The sequence below is a fragment of the Agelaius phoeniceus genome, chromosome 29 (assembly GCF_051311805.1).
Source record: "Agelaius phoeniceus isolate bAgePho1 chromosome 29, bAgePho1.hap1, whole genome shotgun sequence".
Taxonomy (NCBI): domain Eukaryota; kingdom Metazoa; phylum Chordata; class Aves; order Passeriformes; family Icteridae; genus Agelaius; species Agelaius phoeniceus.
Genome location: NC_135293.1, coordinates 5,697,367 through 5,720,073, shown reverse-complemented (window position 1 = coordinate 5,720,073; position 22,707 = coordinate 5,697,367). Strand labels below are relative to the sequence as shown.

Here is a 22,707-nt window from a genome sequence, read left to right as displayed (position 1 = left end):
ATGCCTGTTGCCTTCCACTGCTGGAAGAAGAGCCCAGGCAGCTGGTTTAGACAGAAATACCTACTGTGTGAAATCTACAGCACCATAACACAATTGTAATCAAAAATCCTGTACAATAAGGGAAACACTTTTGCACTGACCTCACCAGTCATGACAATTTCCTCTTCCTTGATTTCTTAGTCTCGTTACAAATGCAAATCACACTGCACAAAGTGTTGGGATTTTTACTCAGATGTCACTGGCATTGTTCACAGACATCTCTCCTGGAGTCCAATCCATATTTTTCTTGAATATAAGCATCAGAAGTGGAACCAATATTGTAGTGATTCATAAAAAAATTTTTGGTCAACTTTCCCTAATACAACTGAGTTTCCTTCTACCTCACTGTTGGAAATATGCATGTATAATTTCAATAGAACAATAAGGAATCCATGCCAGATGGACCCCTGTATTCTCAAGCAGTCCAGGTGGACCCTCCCTCCCCATGTGATGTAAAGGACAGTACAAACTGATGCATACCGTGCCCTGGAGGATGAACTTGTAGACCATGTGAATAATTAGGCAGGACCAGAAGACATGGAGCAGCTGCAGAATCATCAGGAGAACATTCACAAAGTAGTATCCAAAGAAGGGCTGGAATATCTCCATGGAGTAATAGTAGGTGTTATAAAGCACTCTGCAAAACAGAGGGGATTGCAGTGCAGGGAAAGCATGTTGTTAACAGGGCCACAATTAAGCCCCAGAAATTTGTAGTCACAGAGGAAGTTTCAGATCAGCCACTTCCATCTATACCTATCCCAGTTCTCAGTTCCCCACCTGAAGTACACGGGATGGAGCCAGGGCTCCAGGACTGCTCTATGAACCCAAAGAGCAGCCGTTTTACCCCAAGGCAGGTGCAAAGGGGAGGAACCCATGCTCCAGGACAAAAACCAAAGGCTGCAGCCCCCAGATAATCCTCCTGTCTCTCAGGAGGCAGCTCCTCCATGTCCCCTCACTGAGCAGACTCACGTGTAGGGGTAAATGACCAGGCGGCTGATCAGGAAGACAGCTGAGAAGATCATAAAGAGGCTGTCACAAGTTCTTTTCCACTTCATGTAATTGAATATCTTAGTTGGCTGGAAGGAAAAAGAACAATTAAACAGCAGCCAAGACAGCATCTGCACACACTCCAGGGGGTTAATGAGACATGTATGACACAATCTGCATGCAGGTAACCACAGCTCTGCCCAGCTCTCAGCTGGGCACCCTTGGCTGGGTCAGCAGAGCAGCAGAGGTGGAACACCCCAGTGCTTGGCCTGTGTTAGACAGAAGGACATTCTGTGACTGAAGAGCACCATTGCTGATTAGGCTCTGCCTGGCTCACCTCTAGGAAGCAATCAGAAGCATCATGAATCACCATCACCAGTGTCCCAATGCGGATGTAGTTGGCACAGTATGAAAAACTGATCAGGAAGATGGTTGCAGCATGATGGACTATCTGCTCCTTGAAATCCTGATGAGAAGGGGAACAGCAGAGAATAAAATGCATAATGTACCTCCTGCTCCAGTCTAAATGTGGTGCCTGCAGGTAGCAATGATATCTCTCTACCTAGTGACTAAGAAACCTCCCTCTACAAAGTCCTACCCACATAATTATTTTACTAAATGTATTCTAGAAATGTAGGCAACCAAGAGACCCAGGAATGAAGAGCTCATGGTGTAAACTGAGGATCTCACAACAAAGAACATTCTTTCCCTCCACCAGCCATGGCCTGATGCTGCACCCTGTCTGTTGGGACACTGGCACCAGGAACACAAGCAGCTTTACTGGCAGAGAACCACCTCTTTTCCTGTCTCTATGATCAGTGCAGTCTAGAAGACTTACAAAAGAGCAATTTTTATATTTGGATTTTAAGTTTGGATTGAGAACTCTGCAGTACTTTGCACCTTTCTATATCAGGGCTAGTGTTCTCCACTTCCAATGAGTGGTAATGAAAATTCCTGCGAATGAGCAAGGAGAGACTGCCACAAAACCTTGACTGTCACTATACACATGCTCTTCGAGATCACTCTCCTAAGTGTTCAGCTTGAGTCCTGTTTGTACTTGATTCTCCCCTGAGACTGCCACTCACCTTCCTCTTCACATCAAAGGGCAAGGTGAAGACCAGTGACCAGTAGAAGGAGAGCTCCAGCATGTAGTACCAGAACAGGGAGGGTTGGAGAGGCTGTGAGAGAGGGAGAGACAGGGAAACACCCATCAGATACATTAGTGCAAGGGCTGCAAGTGAAAACTCCTTCCAAGGCAAAAGACAACTGTAGTGGGTTGATGCTGACTGGATGCCAGGCAGCCACCAAAGCCACTCTGTCACTTCCCTGCACAGCTAGACAGAGGAGAGAAAATATAACAAAAGGTTCATGAGTTGGGACAAGGACCAGGACAGATTGCTCATCAAATATAGTCATGGGCAAAGCAGCCTCTAATTAGAGATATGAATTAAGTTAATTGCTGACAAAATCAGAGCATGATCATGAGAAGTGAAATAAACCCTTAGAAACACCTTTCCCCCTGCCCCTCCCTCCTTCCCAGCTCTACCTCAAACACCAGTGATGCAAGGACAAGGGAATGGGGGTTATGGTCAGTTCATCACCCATGGCTTCTCCTGCTGCTCAGGGAGAGGAATGGTTTCCCTGCTGTGCTGTGGGGTCCCTCCCATGGGAAGCAGTTCTTCATTAACTTCTCCAGTGTGAGTCCAGCCCACAGGCAACAGCTCTCTGTGAACTGGCACAACATAAGTTCGTCCCATGGAGAACAGTCTTTCCCAAACTGCTGCGGCATGGGTCACTCTTCCATGGGGTGCAGTCCCTCAAGGATAGGCTGCTGCAGCACAGGAGCAGGGCTCCTCTCTCCATGGGCCTCCCACAGGGTCACAGCCTCCTCTCAGGCATCCCTCTACTCTGGTGTGGGCTCCTCTTCCACAGGCTGTGGGTGGACCTCTGCATCCCCATGGATCCCCAGGGGCTGCAGGGGCACAGCTGCTTCACCCTGGTCCTCAGCACAGCCTGCAGAGGAACCTCAGCTCTGGTCCCTGGAGCACCTCCTATCCCTCCTTCTCCACTGACCTTGGTGTCTGCAGAGTTGTTCCTCTCCCATGTTCTCAGCCTGCTCTTCTCTGGCTGCAAGTACAACTGTGCAATAACTTTTTCTTTTTTTTTTCCTTCTTTTTAAATCTGTTATCACAGAGGTGTTACTGCTATTTGTAATTGGCCCAGCCTTGGCCAGTGGCACGTTCAACTTGGAGCCACCAGGGATTGGCTCTGCTGGACACGGAGGAGGATTCTGGCAACTTCTTACAGAAGCCACCTCTGTAGCCCCCTGCTACCAAAAACAGGCAGCGAAAACCCAATATTACAACCAAATCAACAAAGCAGGCTCCCGCAGCTACAGGGGGAAATAGTTCAACTGAACAACACACTCACTTACTAAATGTCATCTGTGCCAAGATTAAATCAAACAGCAGGGGAAATTCAACTTTACCACACCATGTCAAACATTTAGGGAACCACCATGAAGATCATGAATATTTTTAGGATTTCTTCAACATAATTCAGATTCCTGAGCAGACAGTAGAGAGTTTTAAAAACTACATAAACCAATTCATTATGGTGGAAAAGGAGTAGCTGAATAAACCATTCCCTTTTTAGGCTTGAAGATGCTTCAGATACCCTGCACTCTGTCACAAATTTTCCAGTTTCATCAAACTAATGGGGGGAAAATCCAACCCCAGCAGGAAATGTAATTCACATTCTTTTGGGTAAATTATCTGGGCTTTTACAGCTGGGAAACAGAAAGCTTAGACCCACTCAGCAAGATTTTGTTACTTAACAAGCAATTTTTGCTGTTGTTGCATTACATGACCTCTTTAAACCTGAATCTATTTGATTAATAGTTACTATGACTAAAGTGGCTTTGCAACCATTTTCAAAGGAGCATGAAGTATCGTGCTCCCTAATACCAACTGGTTATTTATGGCCTTCATAAATTTTAGTTTGTTTTCCTTTGTAGCACCAGCAATTGGCCACAAGAGGAAGCACACCTGGATGCCCTGGGGCTTCCAGGGAGGATATGAACATCTCCCTAGCTGGTATGTGCTGGTCACCCTCCAGGTTATCCAAACAGGAGCTCTGGATCAGAAGCTATTTTTTCCCCCAAAGATCAGACTATTTGGGAGAACTGGTATTTCTTTTGTCATTGTCTGTAGCACGGCGTGGTCTGTTTAGTAGAAATTGTAATTAATACATTTGTTGCTCCTGGTAATACACAGGTTTGTCCTTGACTTGCTTTTTCCCAGTGGGACATGACCAACCCTAGTTTTGGTCTTTTCTGGTTGTTACAAATGTTGGAAAATGAGTGTGTGTTGGATTTACATGGAAAAGTTTTGCTAGTGGGGTAGGGGCAGGGGTGGCTTCTGTGACATGCCAGAAGCTGCCCCCTGTCCAACAGAGCCAGCTCCAGACACCTCCAAGATGGATGTGCCACTGGGTCCATAAATGATAGTGGCAGCAGCTCAAGGACAATGTATTTAAGAATGGAAAAAACTGCTGGGCAAGAGTGGTGTGGAGAGAGGAGTGAGAATACGAGGTACAGCTCTGTAGAGCCTCCGGTCAGCGCAGGAGGAGAAGGAGGAGGAGGAGGTCCTGGTGGTGGAGCAGAGACTCCCCAGCAGGCCATGGTGATACAGGCTGTGCCCCTGCACCCATGGAGGTCCACAGGGAGCAGAAATACACCTGCAGTCCCTGAAGGACCCCTGACTAGAGCAAGGGGACGTGGCCTAAGGAAGCTCTGAGCCTGTGGAGACCCTGTGCTGGGGCAGGCTCCTGGCAGCACCTGTGGACCTGTGCTGGAGCCAGGATGGAGCAGTCCATTCCTAATGGAGTGCATCCTGTGGAAAGGACCCACAGTGGAGAGGTTCATGGAGAGCTGTCTCCCGCTGGAGAACCCTTCTACCAGAGCCAGAGGAAGGAGCAGCAGGGACAAGGTGTGATGGACTGACCACAACCCCCATTCCACATCTCACTGCACCACTGCAGGGGAGGAGGTGGAGAATGTGGGGGTGAAGTTAAGCCCAGGAAGAAGGGAAGGGTGCAAGAAGGTGCTTTTAAGATTTGGGTTTATTTCTTATTAAACTACTCTTATTTCACTAACAGTAAATTGAAATAATTTTTCCCCAAGTCAAGCCTGTTTTACCTGTGATGGCAACTGGGTATGCTCTCTCTCTGTCCTTATCTCAACCCATGAGCCTTTTCTATATTTTCTCCCCCCTTTCCAGGGGGAGAGAAAAATGGGCTTGGTGGGCACACTGTGGCCAGCCAGGGTCAGTCCATCACAGTGTGCCCTTATGGAGGCTCCCGTTGTTTTGACAAGACATGGATCACAAGTGTACAGAGCAGGAGACAGAGGGAGCCAAGTGATCCTTGCAGTCTTACATTCCTATTCAAGCCTCACTTGTTTGTATGGTTTAATTTTTACACAGAACTACAGACTTGCCCCTAAAATTTTTGTCTTCAAGCAATACTGGATTGCTCAGAGACTCATCCTCCAAGGCATTGCCTCACTCTTAAGTCATTAGTCCCATTACATTTCCTGTGCCTCATGCTGTTAGAATTGGGCATTACTTTTCTCTTTATGGGTTTGCAACCTCCACATACAGTCAAGGGGTCTTGCTCTAGCTTTGACTGTCAGACAAAACCCCTGGAACATAAGTCTTCATTTTCTTTTGGTAGTGACAAAGTGCTCTGCCAATTCATCTTCTCTTGCATTAGATGAGACCAGGTACAAAGATGTTCTCTTCAGATGAGGGTCTGACTTTGAATTCTTAGGTCTTCTGTGTCTGAATTTAATTCAGTGTCCTCTTTTTATCACTATTATAATTTGATTTTCAAAAAATACAGAAACAAATACAAGACTGATAACAGCAATTCTCCTTCCTGTGTGACTCACCTGTTGTGGATATCCTGTCCAGCACTCTCTATGGTCCCAAAGCCAAGGCTTCTGCAACAAAAATGCAACACGTATGTGAGAATATCAGAGGAGTTCTTTACTTATCAGTTGTCTAATTCCTGTAGTTTGTTACTACTATAGACTTTGTTGTCTTTTATTACAGGCAGAACTGGTCTCGCTGTCTGGAATCCAATTGCCAAGAGATTTCCACTACAAGGACTTGCATCTGCTTGTGACATTTCCAAATTGTGGCTATTTGCCTGAAATCTCACACACTATTTAACTGTTCCAAATAAAATAGCTCAAAGAAGACTTCTCCCAACTTTTTACCATCTTCTACAAGCTTGAGGTGGTGGTGATGTTTTGAGCATTTAAAAATAATCTTATAAGTATTTCCTTAGGAATATCTGTGATTTAGACAATCACAGATATTAAATGTGGATACAAGGTTGAAAACTGGTGCGTCAGGTATGTGTTGTTTTCCTTTAACAGTGAAGGTTATGCTGCAGTTTGTTAAGTAATGAACCTCTGAAAAGATCCTACTCTGTTCAACAGAAAATTGGTAGTTTAGAACTTGGCAGTTTTGAAACCTTCATAGAAACATGGCAACTAAAGTCCCCAAGAGTCCTCCCTGCATGGAGCAGGCTCTGTCTGGAGCTGTGCCCAGACTGGGTCAGAGCTCACAGAGCACAGCAATGCCTCACACCTATGAGGGTGATTTTCTTTAAGTTCTACAGCGTTCCAGGTATCAGAGCTCAGGCAAGAAGGCAGCATTTCTTCCCACTGAGCACTGCTGGTATGTGGGTGATACAGAGGCAAAGCAGGAGGCAGTGGTTTTAGGTGCAGTGGTAATTTGGAACAGACACGGTTCCTGCTGACTGGGAGTGAGGTTGGGAATAGAATTTACAGCAAATACATGTGCAGAACCAGGAGAGATGTGTGATATAGAACCAGAAAGCACAAAGCAAAAACTACCAAACAACTATGGCATACTGTTTACCTAAGCTAGAAAGGAACTCCAGATCCCTGAATTTCATCATTCCTCTATTCTCAGCAAACATAGCTGATTTCTAGTGGCCTGCTGGAAGATAACTTTCCTTTGTTACAGGCTGTTTCACTGACTTTCAGGCAGAGGTTTTTGCTGTCAGTCCAAAACTACTAATGCAGAATTTAAACATTTGATTTTTTCCTAAAGAAAGAAGGGAGTTTCACAAAAACAAACACACATTTAAAAGCTACTCAGATTACAAAATAAACCTGTGAAAGTCAGAAAATTTCACAGGTATATATGCCTTGTCATGTTAGTTCTTTGTCCTTCTTTTTAAAGTAGTCATTTTAGTACAATTTAGGTAACAGAATAATATATTTGCTACAGGATCTAGAGGTGCTATCTGTAGGATGGATGTCTCCCTTTTTTGTGAAAATTGTAAGATGCGTGTTGAATAAAGACATGGGTCACAAAAAGTGAAAATGGTATTTCATCCATATAATGGACAGACAACATGCTGAAGAATATGATTTTGTCCCTTGTTGCCATAGGGCTCTTGTACAATGCTAAGTAGATCATGCAGACCAAATTTCAATAGTTGGTCTCAAAGAACAGTCTTCTGTTTTGATGTACAGATCCACAGAACACAGCAGCTGGGGTTCAGATACCTTCACTCCTCAGCTAGCTCATCCTCTATTCCTCATACTTTTGAGTACCTTAAAATCTGACTTAAAATTTGTGTAAATTAAATGTCCTTCACGTGTTACAATGAGAGGTTACAAGGAGAGTTTGTGCCTGTTGCCTTGGAATGTGCACATTTTACATTGCTTAACTCATCAGACTGTACCAGAAGACTTTTGCAAATCTCCCCTAGGGAACCAGACACAGCAAAAGAGTCAGGGGAACCTTGAAAACAGAGGCAGCAGATGGCCAGTGCCCTAGTCCCAGCTCAGTGACCACAGCTCAGGGACAAGAGCACACCCACGGTCCTGTTACCACTTCTGCCTGATGACGCAGTACAAATTGTATGAAGAGAACTCACTATTTATCAAATTAGAGAAAAGGCTGAGGCATGAGCCTCAACCAATCACATCCTGGCTAAGGAAAACAAAATTAGCAGATAAAATTATTAAATTGCAGTCCATGCTCCAAAGGAAGCCAAATTTATTTGCCTTAAAGAGGTATTGGGTACAACACACAAACAGGCCCTGCAGCTTCCAGCTTAGGTAAGTGTTCTATCTCCTACCCTACAGAAATTTACTTTTATACAATCTCAACTGCCTTCTGCTTCGCCAGAAGAAGAGGAAACATCTTGGTTCTGGAGTCCTTAAAATAGGCATGGTGCAGTATGTCTGTGGTCTCCTAAGTGTGCTATGCAGGGGATACACACCAACCTGTATGGAAAACCTCTAGAAGAAGATCTGAAAAGGCATGTTTGACAACAAACTCTGCCATTCTTGCAGGCATTGGCTGGGTAGAACAGCAGGTGACTGCGTGTGTACTCACATCATACAGGACAGCGAGTCCAGTGAAGAAAGAAATGATGTAAAATGTAAATCTCCAGCTACAAACAAAAAAAAAAAAGGGCATTACAATCCTATTCATTAAGCCCTGAGCTGCAAGTCTGTGTATCCTCACACTAATTAAAAGAATAACACTATTAAGGCAAAGACACATTAGTATGTTCAAGGTTTGACCAAAACAGGACCAGCTCTTTGCATTTTACCAGCACATTTCACAGACCTCACAAAGAGCAATTCCTTTGCTGTAGAGATGGCAGAGGACACAAGAATCTTGCTGACTAAAATTGTGAGAATAATCCCAAAGCTTCCCAGCAGTAGCAGATGCATTTGTAAAAGTGAAACAATGCCAATCTCTCTCCTAGGCCTTTGGAGATCCAGCCTGCTAAATTTGTTATCATGTACAGTAACTAATTACTGTCATGTTTGGCCCAGTGAGGAGCCAGAAATGACTTTCCAACATTAAACCCACACAGAAATACAACAAACTGTTTGCCCAGTTCAGAGGACAGAGGCAGGTCACCTGAATATTCACACACATAGTAAGGAATGGGGGAATTTCAGCCCAACTGAATAAACAAGTTATTAATAAATGAACCACCGGGAATATGAAAAGGAGTAAAACTGCCTGAACTAGTCCTTTAATTTCCAAAAATCTCCGTAACAATTCAGACATAACTGCATTTTGACAGACTCCACCTGTCAATGAAAGCCCCAGGAATTCCAAGACAAAAATAAACTCTGTAAAGCTGCTATGTCACATCAGAGAGACATTCTGTCTACAGGCTGCACATGGCAACAGAGGGCCAGGGGAAGGACTCTATCCTCAGAGGGCTGAGGCAGAAAAGGATTTACTGTTTCCTACTTACTGTTACTATTTACTACAAGTGCAGGGAGAGCTGATATTTCATCCAGATGGAGGGAGAATAAACATTGTTTATAAATAAACAACTCCTTATTCACTGTTTCTGTAAATATTTGTAACTATATGGAATATTATAAATAAATAATACACATTCTTTTCTTTTTGAATTAGGGTTTTTATGCAGGGGTTTCAAATTACAGGTGGAGTGTTAAATGGAACACATTCTGATGAGCCCAAAGTTGATGCCTACCCAATGGATACAGATACACACTTTTAGATAGATGAACTCCAGGTATAGTACTATTTAGATAGATAGTACTCCAGATATTTAATGATTTCTTTTGCTTATGTAGCCTTCCTGGGGGAGCCCAATTCCTCACACAAATAGCAGAGCAGCCCCTTGTAAATGAGGCATTCCAACCAGCCTGTGGAGAACCCTCCTTTTCTGTGGAAAGCTGAGCCAGGACTGACATGCAAATCTGTCTGTCCTGAAATTTATTTTGTGCCTCCACATAACAAGGAGGATTTCCACACAGCTGTTTCCAAGGCAGTTTTTGCTCTTTGCTCACAAACTTCCACCCCCGTGGAAGGATGCTGGTTTGTGACTTTCAGGATGCTGAAGACAAACGACAGCAGAATCCAATCCAGCCTGCTGCCTGTAGCTTTTGAAAGCAACAGTGTGCAAAATAGTTGCAGAAAAGGTGCAGCAGAAGGAATCTATGCAGAAGGGGAAACTATGGGGAAGGCAACAGAAAGGATGCCTTTATAGTAGGACCTGAAGCAACAGCAAAGCACTAAGATGTAAACAGCAGAGAGTTTTTCAGGTTCAAATGTGTGTCGAAGCAGGATGCCAGTGTGACAAAGTCAGGAAAGGTCAGAAACAAGGGCCCAGTAAGGAATAAAGGTACAGCAGCAAAAGGAGATTTGGGATTGCAAATAAGGGGGAAAAGCAAGAAATGTTTCTTAACAGAGAAGCAGCAGAGAGTAATAGCAGAGCCAAGTGGGTCAGGGAGACCCAAGATGCTTTCTGTGGAGGGAGGTGGGATCTCTGTGGAGGGATGGAGGGCAGACAGGGAGGTGGGATCTCTCTGGGGAGATGGAGGGCAGACAGGGAGCTGGGATCTCTGTGGAGGGATGGAGGGCAGGGGGAGGCAGTGAGCTGTCTGTGGAGCTCAGCTCCAGTGAAAACCTGAGTTCATGGCTTGTGCTCCTGCTCACCAGGCCTCGCTGAACTTCTTGGACAGGCTGGGCCGGTCCATGTTCCTCCGGTGCCGGAACCACTTCTCCACCTTCCTCACTGGCAGGTCACATTGCTTGGCTAAACTGAGGAGCTCACCCTGGAAAAGAGGTGAGGCAGCAGGCTCAGATCCAGATTCAAAGGTCAGACAGGGCAATATCTCATCTGACCTACCACAGAGCCCAGCTGGAGCCCCTGGCCAGCCTAAGTCTGTTCAAGCCAAGGCATCTTTCTGAAAGCTCTCCATTCCCAGTGTAAAGATCTTGGATAGCAGAAAATCTTTCCATTCTCCTCTAATCAATTGGTTATAAATACTAATGTTGAAAGTTCTCATTTTTTATGTTAACTTCCCCAGTTTCAAACTGATCTTGTCTCCTCACGTGATTTTGTTGCCTAATCACTTCCTCACCCTGTCTTCAGGGATCAAATCCTTAAAATCTGTCACTCCAATAAAGATCACTGCAGCTTAAATCCTATTTTATGCTTCTGCACTGAACCTTGTCACGCCTCTCAGCAATTCTGATGCAGTATCATGGTGGATGTCATAAACAGAGACAACATCATTTTCCTACTGGATATTATCCTCTTGTGGTAAACTTGTTAGGGGTAATTCTTCAATATATAACTCACAGAAATCCTGCAATTACCTTCCTTCTTGTCCTTAGGCTGTTGAGAGTTTGTCATGTTTTATATTCCTACTTGGAAGTGTCATCATGGATAACCTTATTTTTTAAGTAAAGCAATAGTTTTTCATGGAATGCATTTACCTGAATTAGTATCATGTGAGACTGGCCTACATACTTTGAGCATGCTGTACAAAAATAAGTTGATTACCAGTTTTCAGATATGCTGCTTTCAAATGTGCTGTTTTATGAGCCCTTTTCTGGAGGTGGAGACAAATGGAGATGCTAATTTACATTCTCTAACTGCTCCATCATGTGGAATTCTCCTGAGAAATGGCTGCCAAGAGCTGCAAAATCTCATATTGTACTGGACAAGTAAAAGTTGCCTCTAAGCAGTGGTTTGAGAGCTCATGGGAGGGGAAGGGAGCCAGCAGACTGGCTGAGGTGTACCCAGCGAGTGGAGAGAGCCAGGCAGCAGTTCCTGCTTCACCTCATACTGCTGTCTCATGGTGAGGATCTGTTCCAGTATCCCAGATCTGCTGGGAGAAAAGCACCACTTAGTGCAACAGGGGTGCAGGAAGAGCCACAGGAAAAACCTGCTGGCAAAGCCAGGCCTTGAGTTAGATCTCTGGCGTAGAAGCAGTTATACTGAGAAATGTCTGGATTTTGTGGACAGAAAGGCAAGAGGAAGGTCAACCACTGACAAGTGTCCCTCAGAACACTGCTTCCCCCTGCTGCAGAGATGGGCTGGCTGCACTACCCAGATCAATGCCTGCATTTTAATTTTAGTCTCTTCTCCTTTATTTCTAACCTGGTACTGCATATCCTGGGGCTCCTCAAGCCCCACTGCAGCAAAACCATGCTGCAATAGCCTTGGTGAAGCAATGTGTTTGGAGCAGGATTGTTCCTTGGGAATGGAACCCATGGTGAGCACCCTACTCACCCATCCTCTATGAGTTCACAGCTATTGCTTTGAGGCGAAGAGAAAGTCTACAAAAACAAGCTGAAATAAAATCAGATTGCTTTCCTTACCACACAGTTCACACTCAGAGACTTCCCTGACCAGGTTGAATTCTAATATTGCCTGACAATTCATAATCCTGCTAGTGGTTTTTCCCATCAGCAGCAGCCATTATAACTCTGGGTCATCTTGCCAATTTCTTGAAAAACATTTTTCTTACCCCTCAGGGGAAAACTACCCACCAGTTGTGTTTGCAGGTTTCTGAAGCCCCTCCCAATCTCTGTGATGATGGCCAAGACTTTGGCTTCTTGCAAGGCCAATCTCAAACTCAAGGACTGCATGGCAACAGAATGACCCAGTCTAGGACTAGGAGATCAAGCAAGACACACTGGCTGAGCTGCAGGGAGTAGCAATGTGGGAGCTCAAGGCAGCTGATTTTTTTCAGGATTTGCCAGTGTATGAAAAGAAGCCATCACAGAACGGCTGGGGTTGGAAGGGACCATGGAAATCATCTCATCCAATGGGCCCTGCTCAAATGGAGCTGCCTGGAGCCAGGTGTCAAGGACCATGTCCAGAGAGCTTTGAGTTTTCCCAAGGATATAAATTCCCAAGCTCCCTGGCCACCTTGACAGTAAAAAGGTGTCACTGATGTTCAGGCAGAGCCCCCAGTGCTGCAGCTTGTGCTGTGCATGGGTGAGCAGGGACAGGAGCTGTCACTGCTCAGCGCTGATGGAATTGCAGGAGGACCCTCCTGGCAGGCTGCTCTCAGCTAACCAGGGCGACAGTGGTTCCTTTCTTGAGCTTCCAGATATGAATGGCATTGCTAAACTTCAGGATTCCAAATGGGATTTTCTTTGGCTAAAGACACTAAATCTACAGGAAAGCAAAGAAAGAAGGGACTCACCTCTTTAGGGTTCTTGCAGCGTGTACTATAGAATGTTTCCAGCACGGGGTTGGGCTGAGCTTTTGGTCTCTGCTTGTCTCTCACACCCAATTTGGTACTGAGGGGCAGGGCTATGGCTCTGCAAAAGAAAACATAAACGGTCAGCCAAAAGTAGAACAGTGATTTCTGATTTTGCAGCACTGTTAAAACATGGTGCAGTAAATAACAGCTGCTTCCCACATATGAATCTAAATATGAGTATTATGTTGAGCAGGTAAAATCACAAACTTACAATAGAAACTGTTGGACTTGCACCCCACTGCTCTGAGCTCTGTGCTCTGAGCCTCTGGCATCCTTGCAGCTGATGGGGAGTACCACATTGGTGATAAGGCCTAAATGCTGTTCCCTGCTTGATCTAGAACATGGAGCATACATGGCATTCACCTGAACTAAGGCCTAGGCTCAGGATCAAGAGGGAGGCTCTGCCAGAGGTGTATTTTTAATGCAGAAGAAATGTCCTGCTGAAACAGGAAGCCATTTGGTCTTTCCTGGAGTAACTTACCCCCATGTTTCCTAATATAAATCAAACACAGTTACCAGCCGTGTATCTTCAGTCTTTCACACTGAAGAAATAAAGAAAACAAAACAAAACAAAAAACCCCTGTATAAATAGAAAAAATTATCCAAGGAAAACTGTCAGAGAATTCCTGTGCTCAACAACTCAACTCCTCTACTACCAACACCCTTCTCTACCTCAGCAGCAGAAAACATCCTCATTGAAGGTGAAGTGAAATCCTGCATAAATATTGCACAAAGAGGAAACTTGTCAAACAAATTTTTTTTTTAAATATCCAAATAATCTGAATTTTACTTTAATTTCTCAAGAATTAGTTGTTCTTATTAATTGCTCCCTTTTACACACTGCCACTGGGGAAGGGTCTCTGTGCTACTGCAAACTGGTGCTGAAGCTGCTTTGAGCTGACAGCACCAAGCAGAGGCAGTGAGTGCTGAGCCCACACCTGCTCTGCCTGGTCACTCCTGATGTCCAGGCAAGTCCTCTGATCCATTCTCCCTAATGATTTGGACACAGAAGAAGATTTTTTTTCCTTTCACTTTGGTTAAAAAAAGCTGCAAAAGCTATTTCACTGTTCAGGTGCTTAAAGGTGTTCTACTTCAAAATAGTATGGGATATATTTATGGCTGTGATTATCTGGTGTGGTTACCTGTGGTTTCTGCTAGTCATAGAGCTTATACTCCATATGCATATCTTTAGGGACTATTTCAGGTCCAGAATCCTCCAGATGGGTCTTTCAGAAGTTTTCTTTTCAAGAACTCATTTCTTAATTTAATTATCTAGTATTAAAAAAAAATTATAAAAAGACCCCCTACCTAAGGAATGCTATAACTTCTGTTAAACCACAGGATGGGTACACATTTTGCTCACTCATATAACAGCTCTCACTTTTCTTTTGCACAGCCAACCCATCTGCCTGTGTATCAATTGTTCTTTGTCATTATCTTTGGGAAATTCCTTTGGCATCACTGGCTATAGGCACATTCAAAGATGTACCAAAGCCAACAAAAATTACATGTTTCTACCCTAAAAGAAAGGCCAGGTATAAGTGTGCTTGCTGGCAACAAGACACAAAGTGATCACAAAAACACGGGGAAGCATTAACCAGTTTCAGTGAAATTTAGCAGCACTCTGGCACTGCTGCTGGGTGGCAAAGGAATATAGCCATCACTGGGAATTCTGGGGTTTGGCTCTGACTGCTCTAAATAAATGTTTTAAGTGCATCTAATGACTTTTTTGTATATGAAGTGATTGGTTTAATAAGAGTGATACTGGACCGGCAGGTCCGGTGCTAAGAACAATAACACAATATTTCAGTAGTATCCATAACTCCACTCAAGTTGGGAAAACATCCACCTTAAGCTCTGCACTAGATCTTGGTTCTTATATTAAACAGTGGGCCTGATCTTTCTCTTTCAAAGAACAGGCATCAATATAAGCACCTCTGAAGAGGAAGATGTAATAAATTATATTGTTGAAAACTACCTTATTGCCACTTCTTCTCAGGCCATATTGGGAACTGCAATGTATGACATTTTCCAGATACATTAAACAAAGAGAATGTCAGGTGTCAATGCAGCTTGCCAACAAATTTATTTTACTGAAAAGTATCCTGAAAATTTTCTTAATTTTGTTTAATCCCTGACTTCTCTATATTTTCTGATGATTTCTTATGGTTGTGGCATAAAATCTCTCTGCAACAGAAACAAGCCACTAGCAGTGGATGAAGACAGGGTGTAACCAGTTACAATTACTTTGTTATTCCAGTTTTGAGTTTACCCATGATTTATGGAACCAATCCTACTTTTATGAACATCATTGGGAAAACAAGGCCTGAAATTCTTCCTAAGGGACATTTGCATGTGTTGGCTGTATGCTCTGACTCAGTTCTCAGTTCAGTCCTGTTCCAAGCACAGCCCTAAAAGGATGATGCTTCTTCTGATTTCAACATCACAGATATGTCATCTCAGTGGCAGAGACAGCCTCATCATGGCACTTTATCAGCTCTCTGCAAGACAGAAGGGTAAATCTGAGGACTAAACTGTCTCCTCTCAGAGTCAGACACAGTCAGGGAGATGATTCTCATCACCAGCCTACTCCTCCATCAGTGAGCACATCTCACTCCATGTTTTACATGGCAGAGGTCTCTCCAAGGCACTTTATTCAGTAATCACAGAACAAGCTGTCTTGTGCAAAACCTCCTGAAGTTGAAACTAAGTGGATTTAAATGAATGGGTTTAAACTGCTACTCTCCCATCTTTCAAAAGTGGGCTACACTCCTGCAGATGCTTTTAGAGCTAGTGTGAGGTAAAAGAAATATTTGACTTTGGAGGTGGATTTTTAAAATATTATTTATAAGGGTGCCACTTGCAAATACCTTCAAGTACTAAGAAATACAGAACCAGTGACAGCAGCAATTTGAACTTCTGTTCTTTGAACTGCACAGTCTCTTTTGGCCCCCTGCTTTCCTTTGGCAGAGGGCTATTGCTGTGCTCCTGGTGTAGTCTCTGCCTTCTCCTGCTTGCAGGAGAATGTTTCACACCAGTTAAACTGACTGTTCCATTTGATACAAGGCCTGGATTCACTACAGTGCTGCTGTCCAGACTGAGTCAGGTTTGTTTTCAGTTCAATGCTGCAATGTGTCCCTCATCCCTGCACCAAGCCCTGCCTGTAAGACCTTAACAGGAAACTGTTTCCAGATCCTTCCTGATTACTGATCAACAACAAAAGTCTCAATGCAAAATAAGCTTTAGAAAGATGCATTTCTAAATAAAATATTCAGAATTGGTGTCCTTTCCTTCTTCTGGTTTTGAGTTCAAGTATCTGTTCCTGCTGATCAAGAGTGTCTATTTCTTTAAATGTATAACATATGGCTCACATCCTGGCACCACCCTCTCACAAAGAGACCGAGTATTTCTGACTAAAATCTTCTTCTAGTGAAATCTGGGAGCTGTGTGGATTCAAGTTCATTGACAATTCCTTTCAATTGCCCAACACCCAAAAATTCCTGGACAAGCCCAAAGTCAGACAAATCAAAAATTGTATGTAAAGTCTGGTTTTCAATGGCTTTACTATTTCTCAAAGGACTTTAGTTGCCACATTTTACTAACCATGCAGGTAAGAAACACTTTGCAATACTCCTTCAATATCATAGCTTTCCAAAAACTTGATTTTTACAGAAATGGTCTTAAACATTACATAACTAGAAGAGTAGCCAACATCCTTGCAGGACTATGCCCAGGGAAAAGTTCTGCTAAGTAAAATCAAGCTCCAAGTTATGGTTGCTGGACATATCTCCTACTCACAAGTGCAATCTGGAAACATTAAAGGAACAGGGGAGGTTCCCAAGTTCTAGGTCTTCTCTCTTCTCAGGACATCATTAACTGCTTCCCCCAGTTCCTGCCTCAGTACTGTGGCATAGCTCAGCACTGCAGCAGAAATGGGATTTCTACTCTCCAGCCCTGAATCCACCTTTCCCACCTTCCTCAGTACAAACCAGCTCACAGGGGAGTTGCTTCACAACCCGTGAGCTGTTTCTTCTCCCCCAGGGCTGCACCCACAACCTCCTGAGCTCTCCCAGGCACACCCAGACACTGCAGGTCCTCTTCCCACAGCCACCACCTCATCCCCAGCATCGCTGCCTCTTGGAAGGACGTTGCTGTCTCAGTTTTCCTCAGTTCAGCCAGCTGGTGCAAAGGAGAGGAAAATCCATCCTTTCACAAGTTTAATGCCTAAAAGAAGGATGAAACAATTGGTCCCAGCACAGCGGCTGATGTGGCCAATGATGGCACACTGCAGAAAATCCTCCAGACTTCCCCTGCCTCTTATTATTTACCTGGATTTCTCACAGTTAAATCACATGAATCACATTATAACATGTCTGAAATCCCAAAGCAGACACCACCAGGAACTATCTAGAGAGAGAAAAACTTGGCACCCAATGCAGAGTTGCAAGTAATAGCTGGTGGTGGCTGAAGGTAGAATAAGTTGCCACAGGGCAAGCTACAGCCACTAAACCCAAACCTGTCTCTAGTTACAGCCACTCATTTCAATCTGCAGACTAGGTGCCCAAAAATATACAGTCAGGGTTATCTACACAGAAAATGAGAAATAAAAATTTCCTTCTGCAGTTCTAAAACTTGGTATAAAGTATTTTAAACAGGGCCAGTGCCACTGTTTAAAGATACAGATAAGGCAATGGAGAAACTGAGGGCTGGATTCACACCTCACCTTCCCAGGGGAAGATTTCTTCTCCAGGATGAACTGGATGTGAAACAGTAATGATTCAGAATGAGAAAAAGTCACGCTGAAATAAATTACTGCACAGTTAGGACAAACAAGAATACAGCTCAGAACACCGGCTTGTAATTTGCATAGGTAAAATAGTACTATGATTATAGGTTTCCTGGACCTGTAAAATGGGCTTGTGATGTTATCTTTTTCAAGGGTGTGACATGCAGCTTTAATTTAATGAAGTTTGTGAATCAAAACAGCTTTAAAATTAATGAGTAGGACCAGGCCTGTGGAAACACTCCCAGCTGAGGCAGCACTTGGATGGGAAAGAAAAAAATCTTTTTACTTGGGCATTGGCATCTAAAAGCAGATGAAAAAGATTTTTAGATTGACTGGGAGTGGTGTGGCAGGAGGTAAGCAAATAAAGGGACGGAGTGACAGAAGCACAGAATCAGAGATGCTGAAAGGGGCCTCTGGAGACGACCCAGCCCAGCTCTGCTGCTCCAGCAGCTGCCTGGGCTGTGTCCAGCTGGGTGTTGTGTATCTCTGCTCAGGCAGACTCCTTCCCTCTCTGGGGAAACTGTTCCAATGTTTGACCACCGTCACAGTAAGAGGAGAGTTTTTGTGTGTGCAGATGGAGCATCATGCATTTCAGTTTGTGCCCACTGCTTCATGTCCTGTCAGGAGCCACCACTGGGAAGAGTTTGGCTCCTCCTTCCTGGCCATGTCTTGCACTGGGGAGCCATAAACTGGCCAAGTGCCATCAGTGGCACATGGGCCCCATTTCCAGCTCCACACCAGAAGCACATCTGTGTCACCCACCAGCAGGGCCCACCTGGAGGAGTAGGAATCCAGCCAGGTCTCTGCACCAGCAGGAAAGAAATGTGGGTCACTTGTGTTTTAATGGCTACCCAGAGCACCTTGGTTTCCACATGAATAGAGGTAACCAAGATGCCCTGTACCCAGGAAAGTGTAGGACAAAAACCATGGAATTTATGGAATGCACACTGAACATATTGCTTACAAAGAAGATATTTTAATTCCAATCTTGTATCATCCTAAAATGATTATTTCAGTAATTTTTCACACATTTAGTTTTAATAAAATACCCCAACTTACAGCCACTATTTTTAGATAAAAACATTCTTATGTTTTTTCTTATTTCAACTTCTATAGGTTTGTCCAAGCTACCCTTGTGTCACAGAGAATCTGCAGAAGAAACATCCTTCTAGTCTACAGAAAAGTCCATTTCCATTTTGTTGTGCACCCACTTTTCAAAAGAGAATAATAAAACGTTTTTTAAATTGTCATTTCCCCTCTTTCTAAACTTAAAACCAATGAAGATTTCGAATTATTACCTATTCAGAGAGCTACTAAGAGTACTGTGTTTTGAATATACTGAAAACCACTTTAAAGTGTATTCAAAATCATGAAGGAGACTTGCTCTGCAGTCTTATCAACAGTTAATGCTGTAGTAAATCTGTTTTCCACCAGCAAATCATGTGTCACCAACCACATTAACTACTGACCAAACTGCATTAAGCAATGGCACCAGTTCAGGACTTTAATGATTAAACTCAGAGTTAGTGACACCTGCAGGATTTCTTGCTATTGTCATAAGGCCCAAATTTTCTGTGCTGAAGTGTAATGTGAAAAACATTCAAATGGTTCTGGTCAGAAAGATCCTTGCGTCAGAGTAACTTCTTGTGCCAGCACAGAGTTTGCAAAAAGCAGCCCCAAAAGCAGATTTGGTAGCAGAATGAGAGGAGCAGAAATCCTGGCAGCCCAGCACTGAAGGGTCTGTAGCAACTTCAAGTCAGAAGCAGCTGCAAATGTCTGTCCCTGGCAGAGGAGAGCAGGGGCACTGCCAGCCCACATGGGGATCAGTGCCACACACCCCTGTGCCAGGCAGGGCTGATGCTGAGGCACAGGGCTCAGCCCAGTCTGATGCATCTTGCTCAGGTTTGTCTGTCAGGTGCAATACTCCAGATCCCCATCACCCAAGATAAAGGAGACTTTACTGTACGATGGAGTCTTAACATGATTTCTGCCACACTCAACCCAGAAACAGCAAGTAACATGCAACACACACAAACCAGCAAAACACACACATAAACCTCACCTACACTGATCTGTTCAATGTGTACAAAGTCACAGTGCTTGCAAATAGACCTTAAGGATAGGGTTTGTGCTCTACATTCAACACACTTCTTTAGCCAGTACACAGGGCTGAAAGGAAGGTGCTGAAAAATGCCAGCAGACTGTGACATGGAGTCTCTGTGCATCTCTTCAGTCATGCATTGGCACAGACAATAAAGCCAGCTTTTGGACCCAAACTGCTCCCATTGTACCTAAGAAACCACAAACAGTATTAAATAACTTACCTTTCAAAGGCACACCGAATGACTACCAAGATTAAAGCAAAAGGGATACTGAGCAGGAGATCACGAGGCTGAGGGTAATGAGTGTCTTCAGACTCTTGCATGTCCTCCCAGGTGATTCCTGGGGGCAGCCAGAACTCGTGCTGCCACAGCCACTCATACAGAGAGCGAGCCATCCTGGAAGGAGGAGAGACCAGAATCGAGTGAGCCCTGCACACAGAAAACCTGTCAGCACAAGCCAAGGAAGGATTACACCCTTGCTGAGGTGGCATCTGGCTGTGGGACACAGCACTGCCCAAAGAACTGATAACCTGTTCACAGATCCTTATCGTGTGCTTGGGAAATGCTGACTCCTGGCACTGAACCAAAACAGGGGTAAAATGGAGAAAAGTGCCTCAGAATTCAACAGAGTACTAGTGCCAAACTTCTCAGTTCAGAGATTCCTCTCTACAGCTAGGTATTGTGGGGATGTGGCAAGTCTGCTCTACTTTTTATGTATGTATCCTCATTTTTCAGTTTTTGATCTTTTGCATTTATTTGATTCTATTTACAGATTGTAATTCCATTATGTGTATGTGTGTGTGTGTGTGTATGCATTATTATTCTGAGACTTCGCCTTAGAAAAGAAAAGAAATCATCTTTTTGCTTTGAATTATTAAGGAAGGTACTTCAGGTAAGAATTTTTGTGCTAGGCAGATTTTGTGCTGTGTTCTTAAGGTAATTTTAAAGACTATGCTTGAATGTGGAATCTACATATATGATCAGTGAGTTTAGCAGCAAAATGGACAGCAGAATGTTGATGTGACAATTCAACACACAAATACTGTTTCTAGATAACTCTACCTCATACAGAAATATGAGCTGCACCACCCTCCAATACACATTGCTCATTCTTAGCTGGTAACAACCAACATCCCAAACAGAAGCTCTGAAGTCAAACAAACTCTGTGTAAGCACAGAAGAAGAATATGGGAATGAAATGCCCCTTGAGATAATCAGAACAGTGCACAGGAAATGCCACCTTAGGAAACTAGGGAAAAAGCAGAGAATTTAAGTGTCTGGCCCAAGTATTACAAAGCTTCTCTTCAAGCACAGTCCCAAGGCCTGGCCTATTTTCTGCAAGAACTGCCTATCAAATAAAAAATTAAGCAGTCATTTTATTTTGAAGATATCTTTAATTCTGATGCAATTTCTCTGTTAAACACATTCTACAATCTTGGTATCTGAGGGATATTTTCTGAATCACAGCCCTGGAGTCATAGAATGGGTTGGGTTAGACAGGACCTTGAATTTCATTCCACCCCCTGCCATGGCAGGGACACCTCCCACTGTCCCCAGGCTGCTCCCAGCCCTGTCCAGCCTGGCCTTGGGCACTGCCAGGGATGCAGGGGCAGCCCCAGCTGCTCTGGGCACCCTGTGCCAGGGCCTCACCACCCTCATGGGGAAGAATTTCTTCCTAATATCCCATCTCTCTCAGTTTGAAGGCATTCCTCCATGTTCAATCCCTCCAAGCCCTTGAAAAAGTATCTCTCCATCTTTCTTGTAGGCCCCCTTCAGGCACTGGAAGGAAATGTGAGATCTTTTCTTGATTTGGACTTTACTATTCCCCTCAATGTTTCTTTTTATCTGACTACAACAGGGAAGAAGAGGATGCTATTTCTTCAGATTTGACTCATTTCTCCTGGCACAGGCATATCCAATTTGGTTTGAGGACAAAGCTGATTAAAAATATATGTGTAATTGATAGTAAGTGGATGAAAACTTTCTAATCACTTATATATTTATAAAAGTCTAAATTCTAATCCCTAAAATACATATAATATACAGAATTTATATATCTTATATAGAAAGGAGGAAAACATTCCCCTTTTCCCCAAAGAAAAAGGAAAACCATCTTATGAAAAATGCATTCTTCTCCTCCACTGTGCACTGCCTGATTTCAGCTTTTCATAGTAAAACCCACAGCATAAAAATCTTCCTAAAAATCAAAAACCTGACATACTGAAGAACTGCAACCAAAAGAAGTGGATGTATGGCTTCACTAGCACTGTCAAGAACAATCCAGGTTTTTACTAGACTTCAGTTTGACAATAATCAACAGTATTTTCTTTCTGGTGTAGCTCCTGGGCCTCTTGAAACTGCAGTTTTGATACCACTTCCAGGCTGCTCTCCATTCCTTCTTCTAGCTCTTCTTCCAGACAATACCTGGACAAAAACCACTGGCACATCTCCACTAAATGGAGATACAGAGGGTTTGAAGATTCTTCAAATCCTGTTTTAAGAGCCCGACAAGCAGGATGCAGCAGTTTTGGAATTGCCTGCCAAATCTCGAGTGTCTACAGCTCTCAGGGGCCTGTCCCCACCAAGGCTGTTTGGAGGTGGGAACATTGCTACCAACCACTGCTCCTCTGGCAGGGCTGTAGGATCCTTTGGGACAGTTTCCTTTCCCTTTAGTGCTCCAGCAA

At 43.8% G+C, this 22,707-nt stretch overlaps 1 protein-coding gene across 1 annotated transcript in view; it reads right to left on the bottom strand.

The window, feature by feature from the left end:
• LOC129131393 (ceramide synthase 4-like) overlaps positions 1-22,707 on the bottom strand; it is a 40,085-nt gene that overhangs the window by 3,283 nt on the left and 14,095 nt on the right. Inside the window, exons 2-10 of the mRNA XM_077191444.1 lie at positions 20,246-20,419; positions 13,076-13,193; positions 10,569-10,687; positions 8,472-8,529; positions 5,978-6,028; positions 2,112-2,204; positions 1,364-1,492; positions 1,009-1,115; positions 520-676 (exon numbers count right to left, since the gene is read on the bottom strand). Of these exons, the coding sequence (XP_077047559.1) occupies positions 520-676; positions 1,009-1,115; positions 1,364-1,492; positions 2,112-2,204; positions 5,978-6,028; positions 8,472-8,529; positions 10,569-10,687; positions 13,076-13,193; positions 20,246-20,418 (1,005 nt within the window). The 5' untranslated portion in view covers position 20,419. The remainder of the gene's footprint in view (positions 1-519; positions 677-1,008; positions 1,116-1,363; positions 1,493-2,111; positions 2,205-5,977; positions 6,029-8,471; positions 8,530-10,568; positions 10,688-13,075; positions 13,194-20,245; positions 20,420-22,707) is intronic.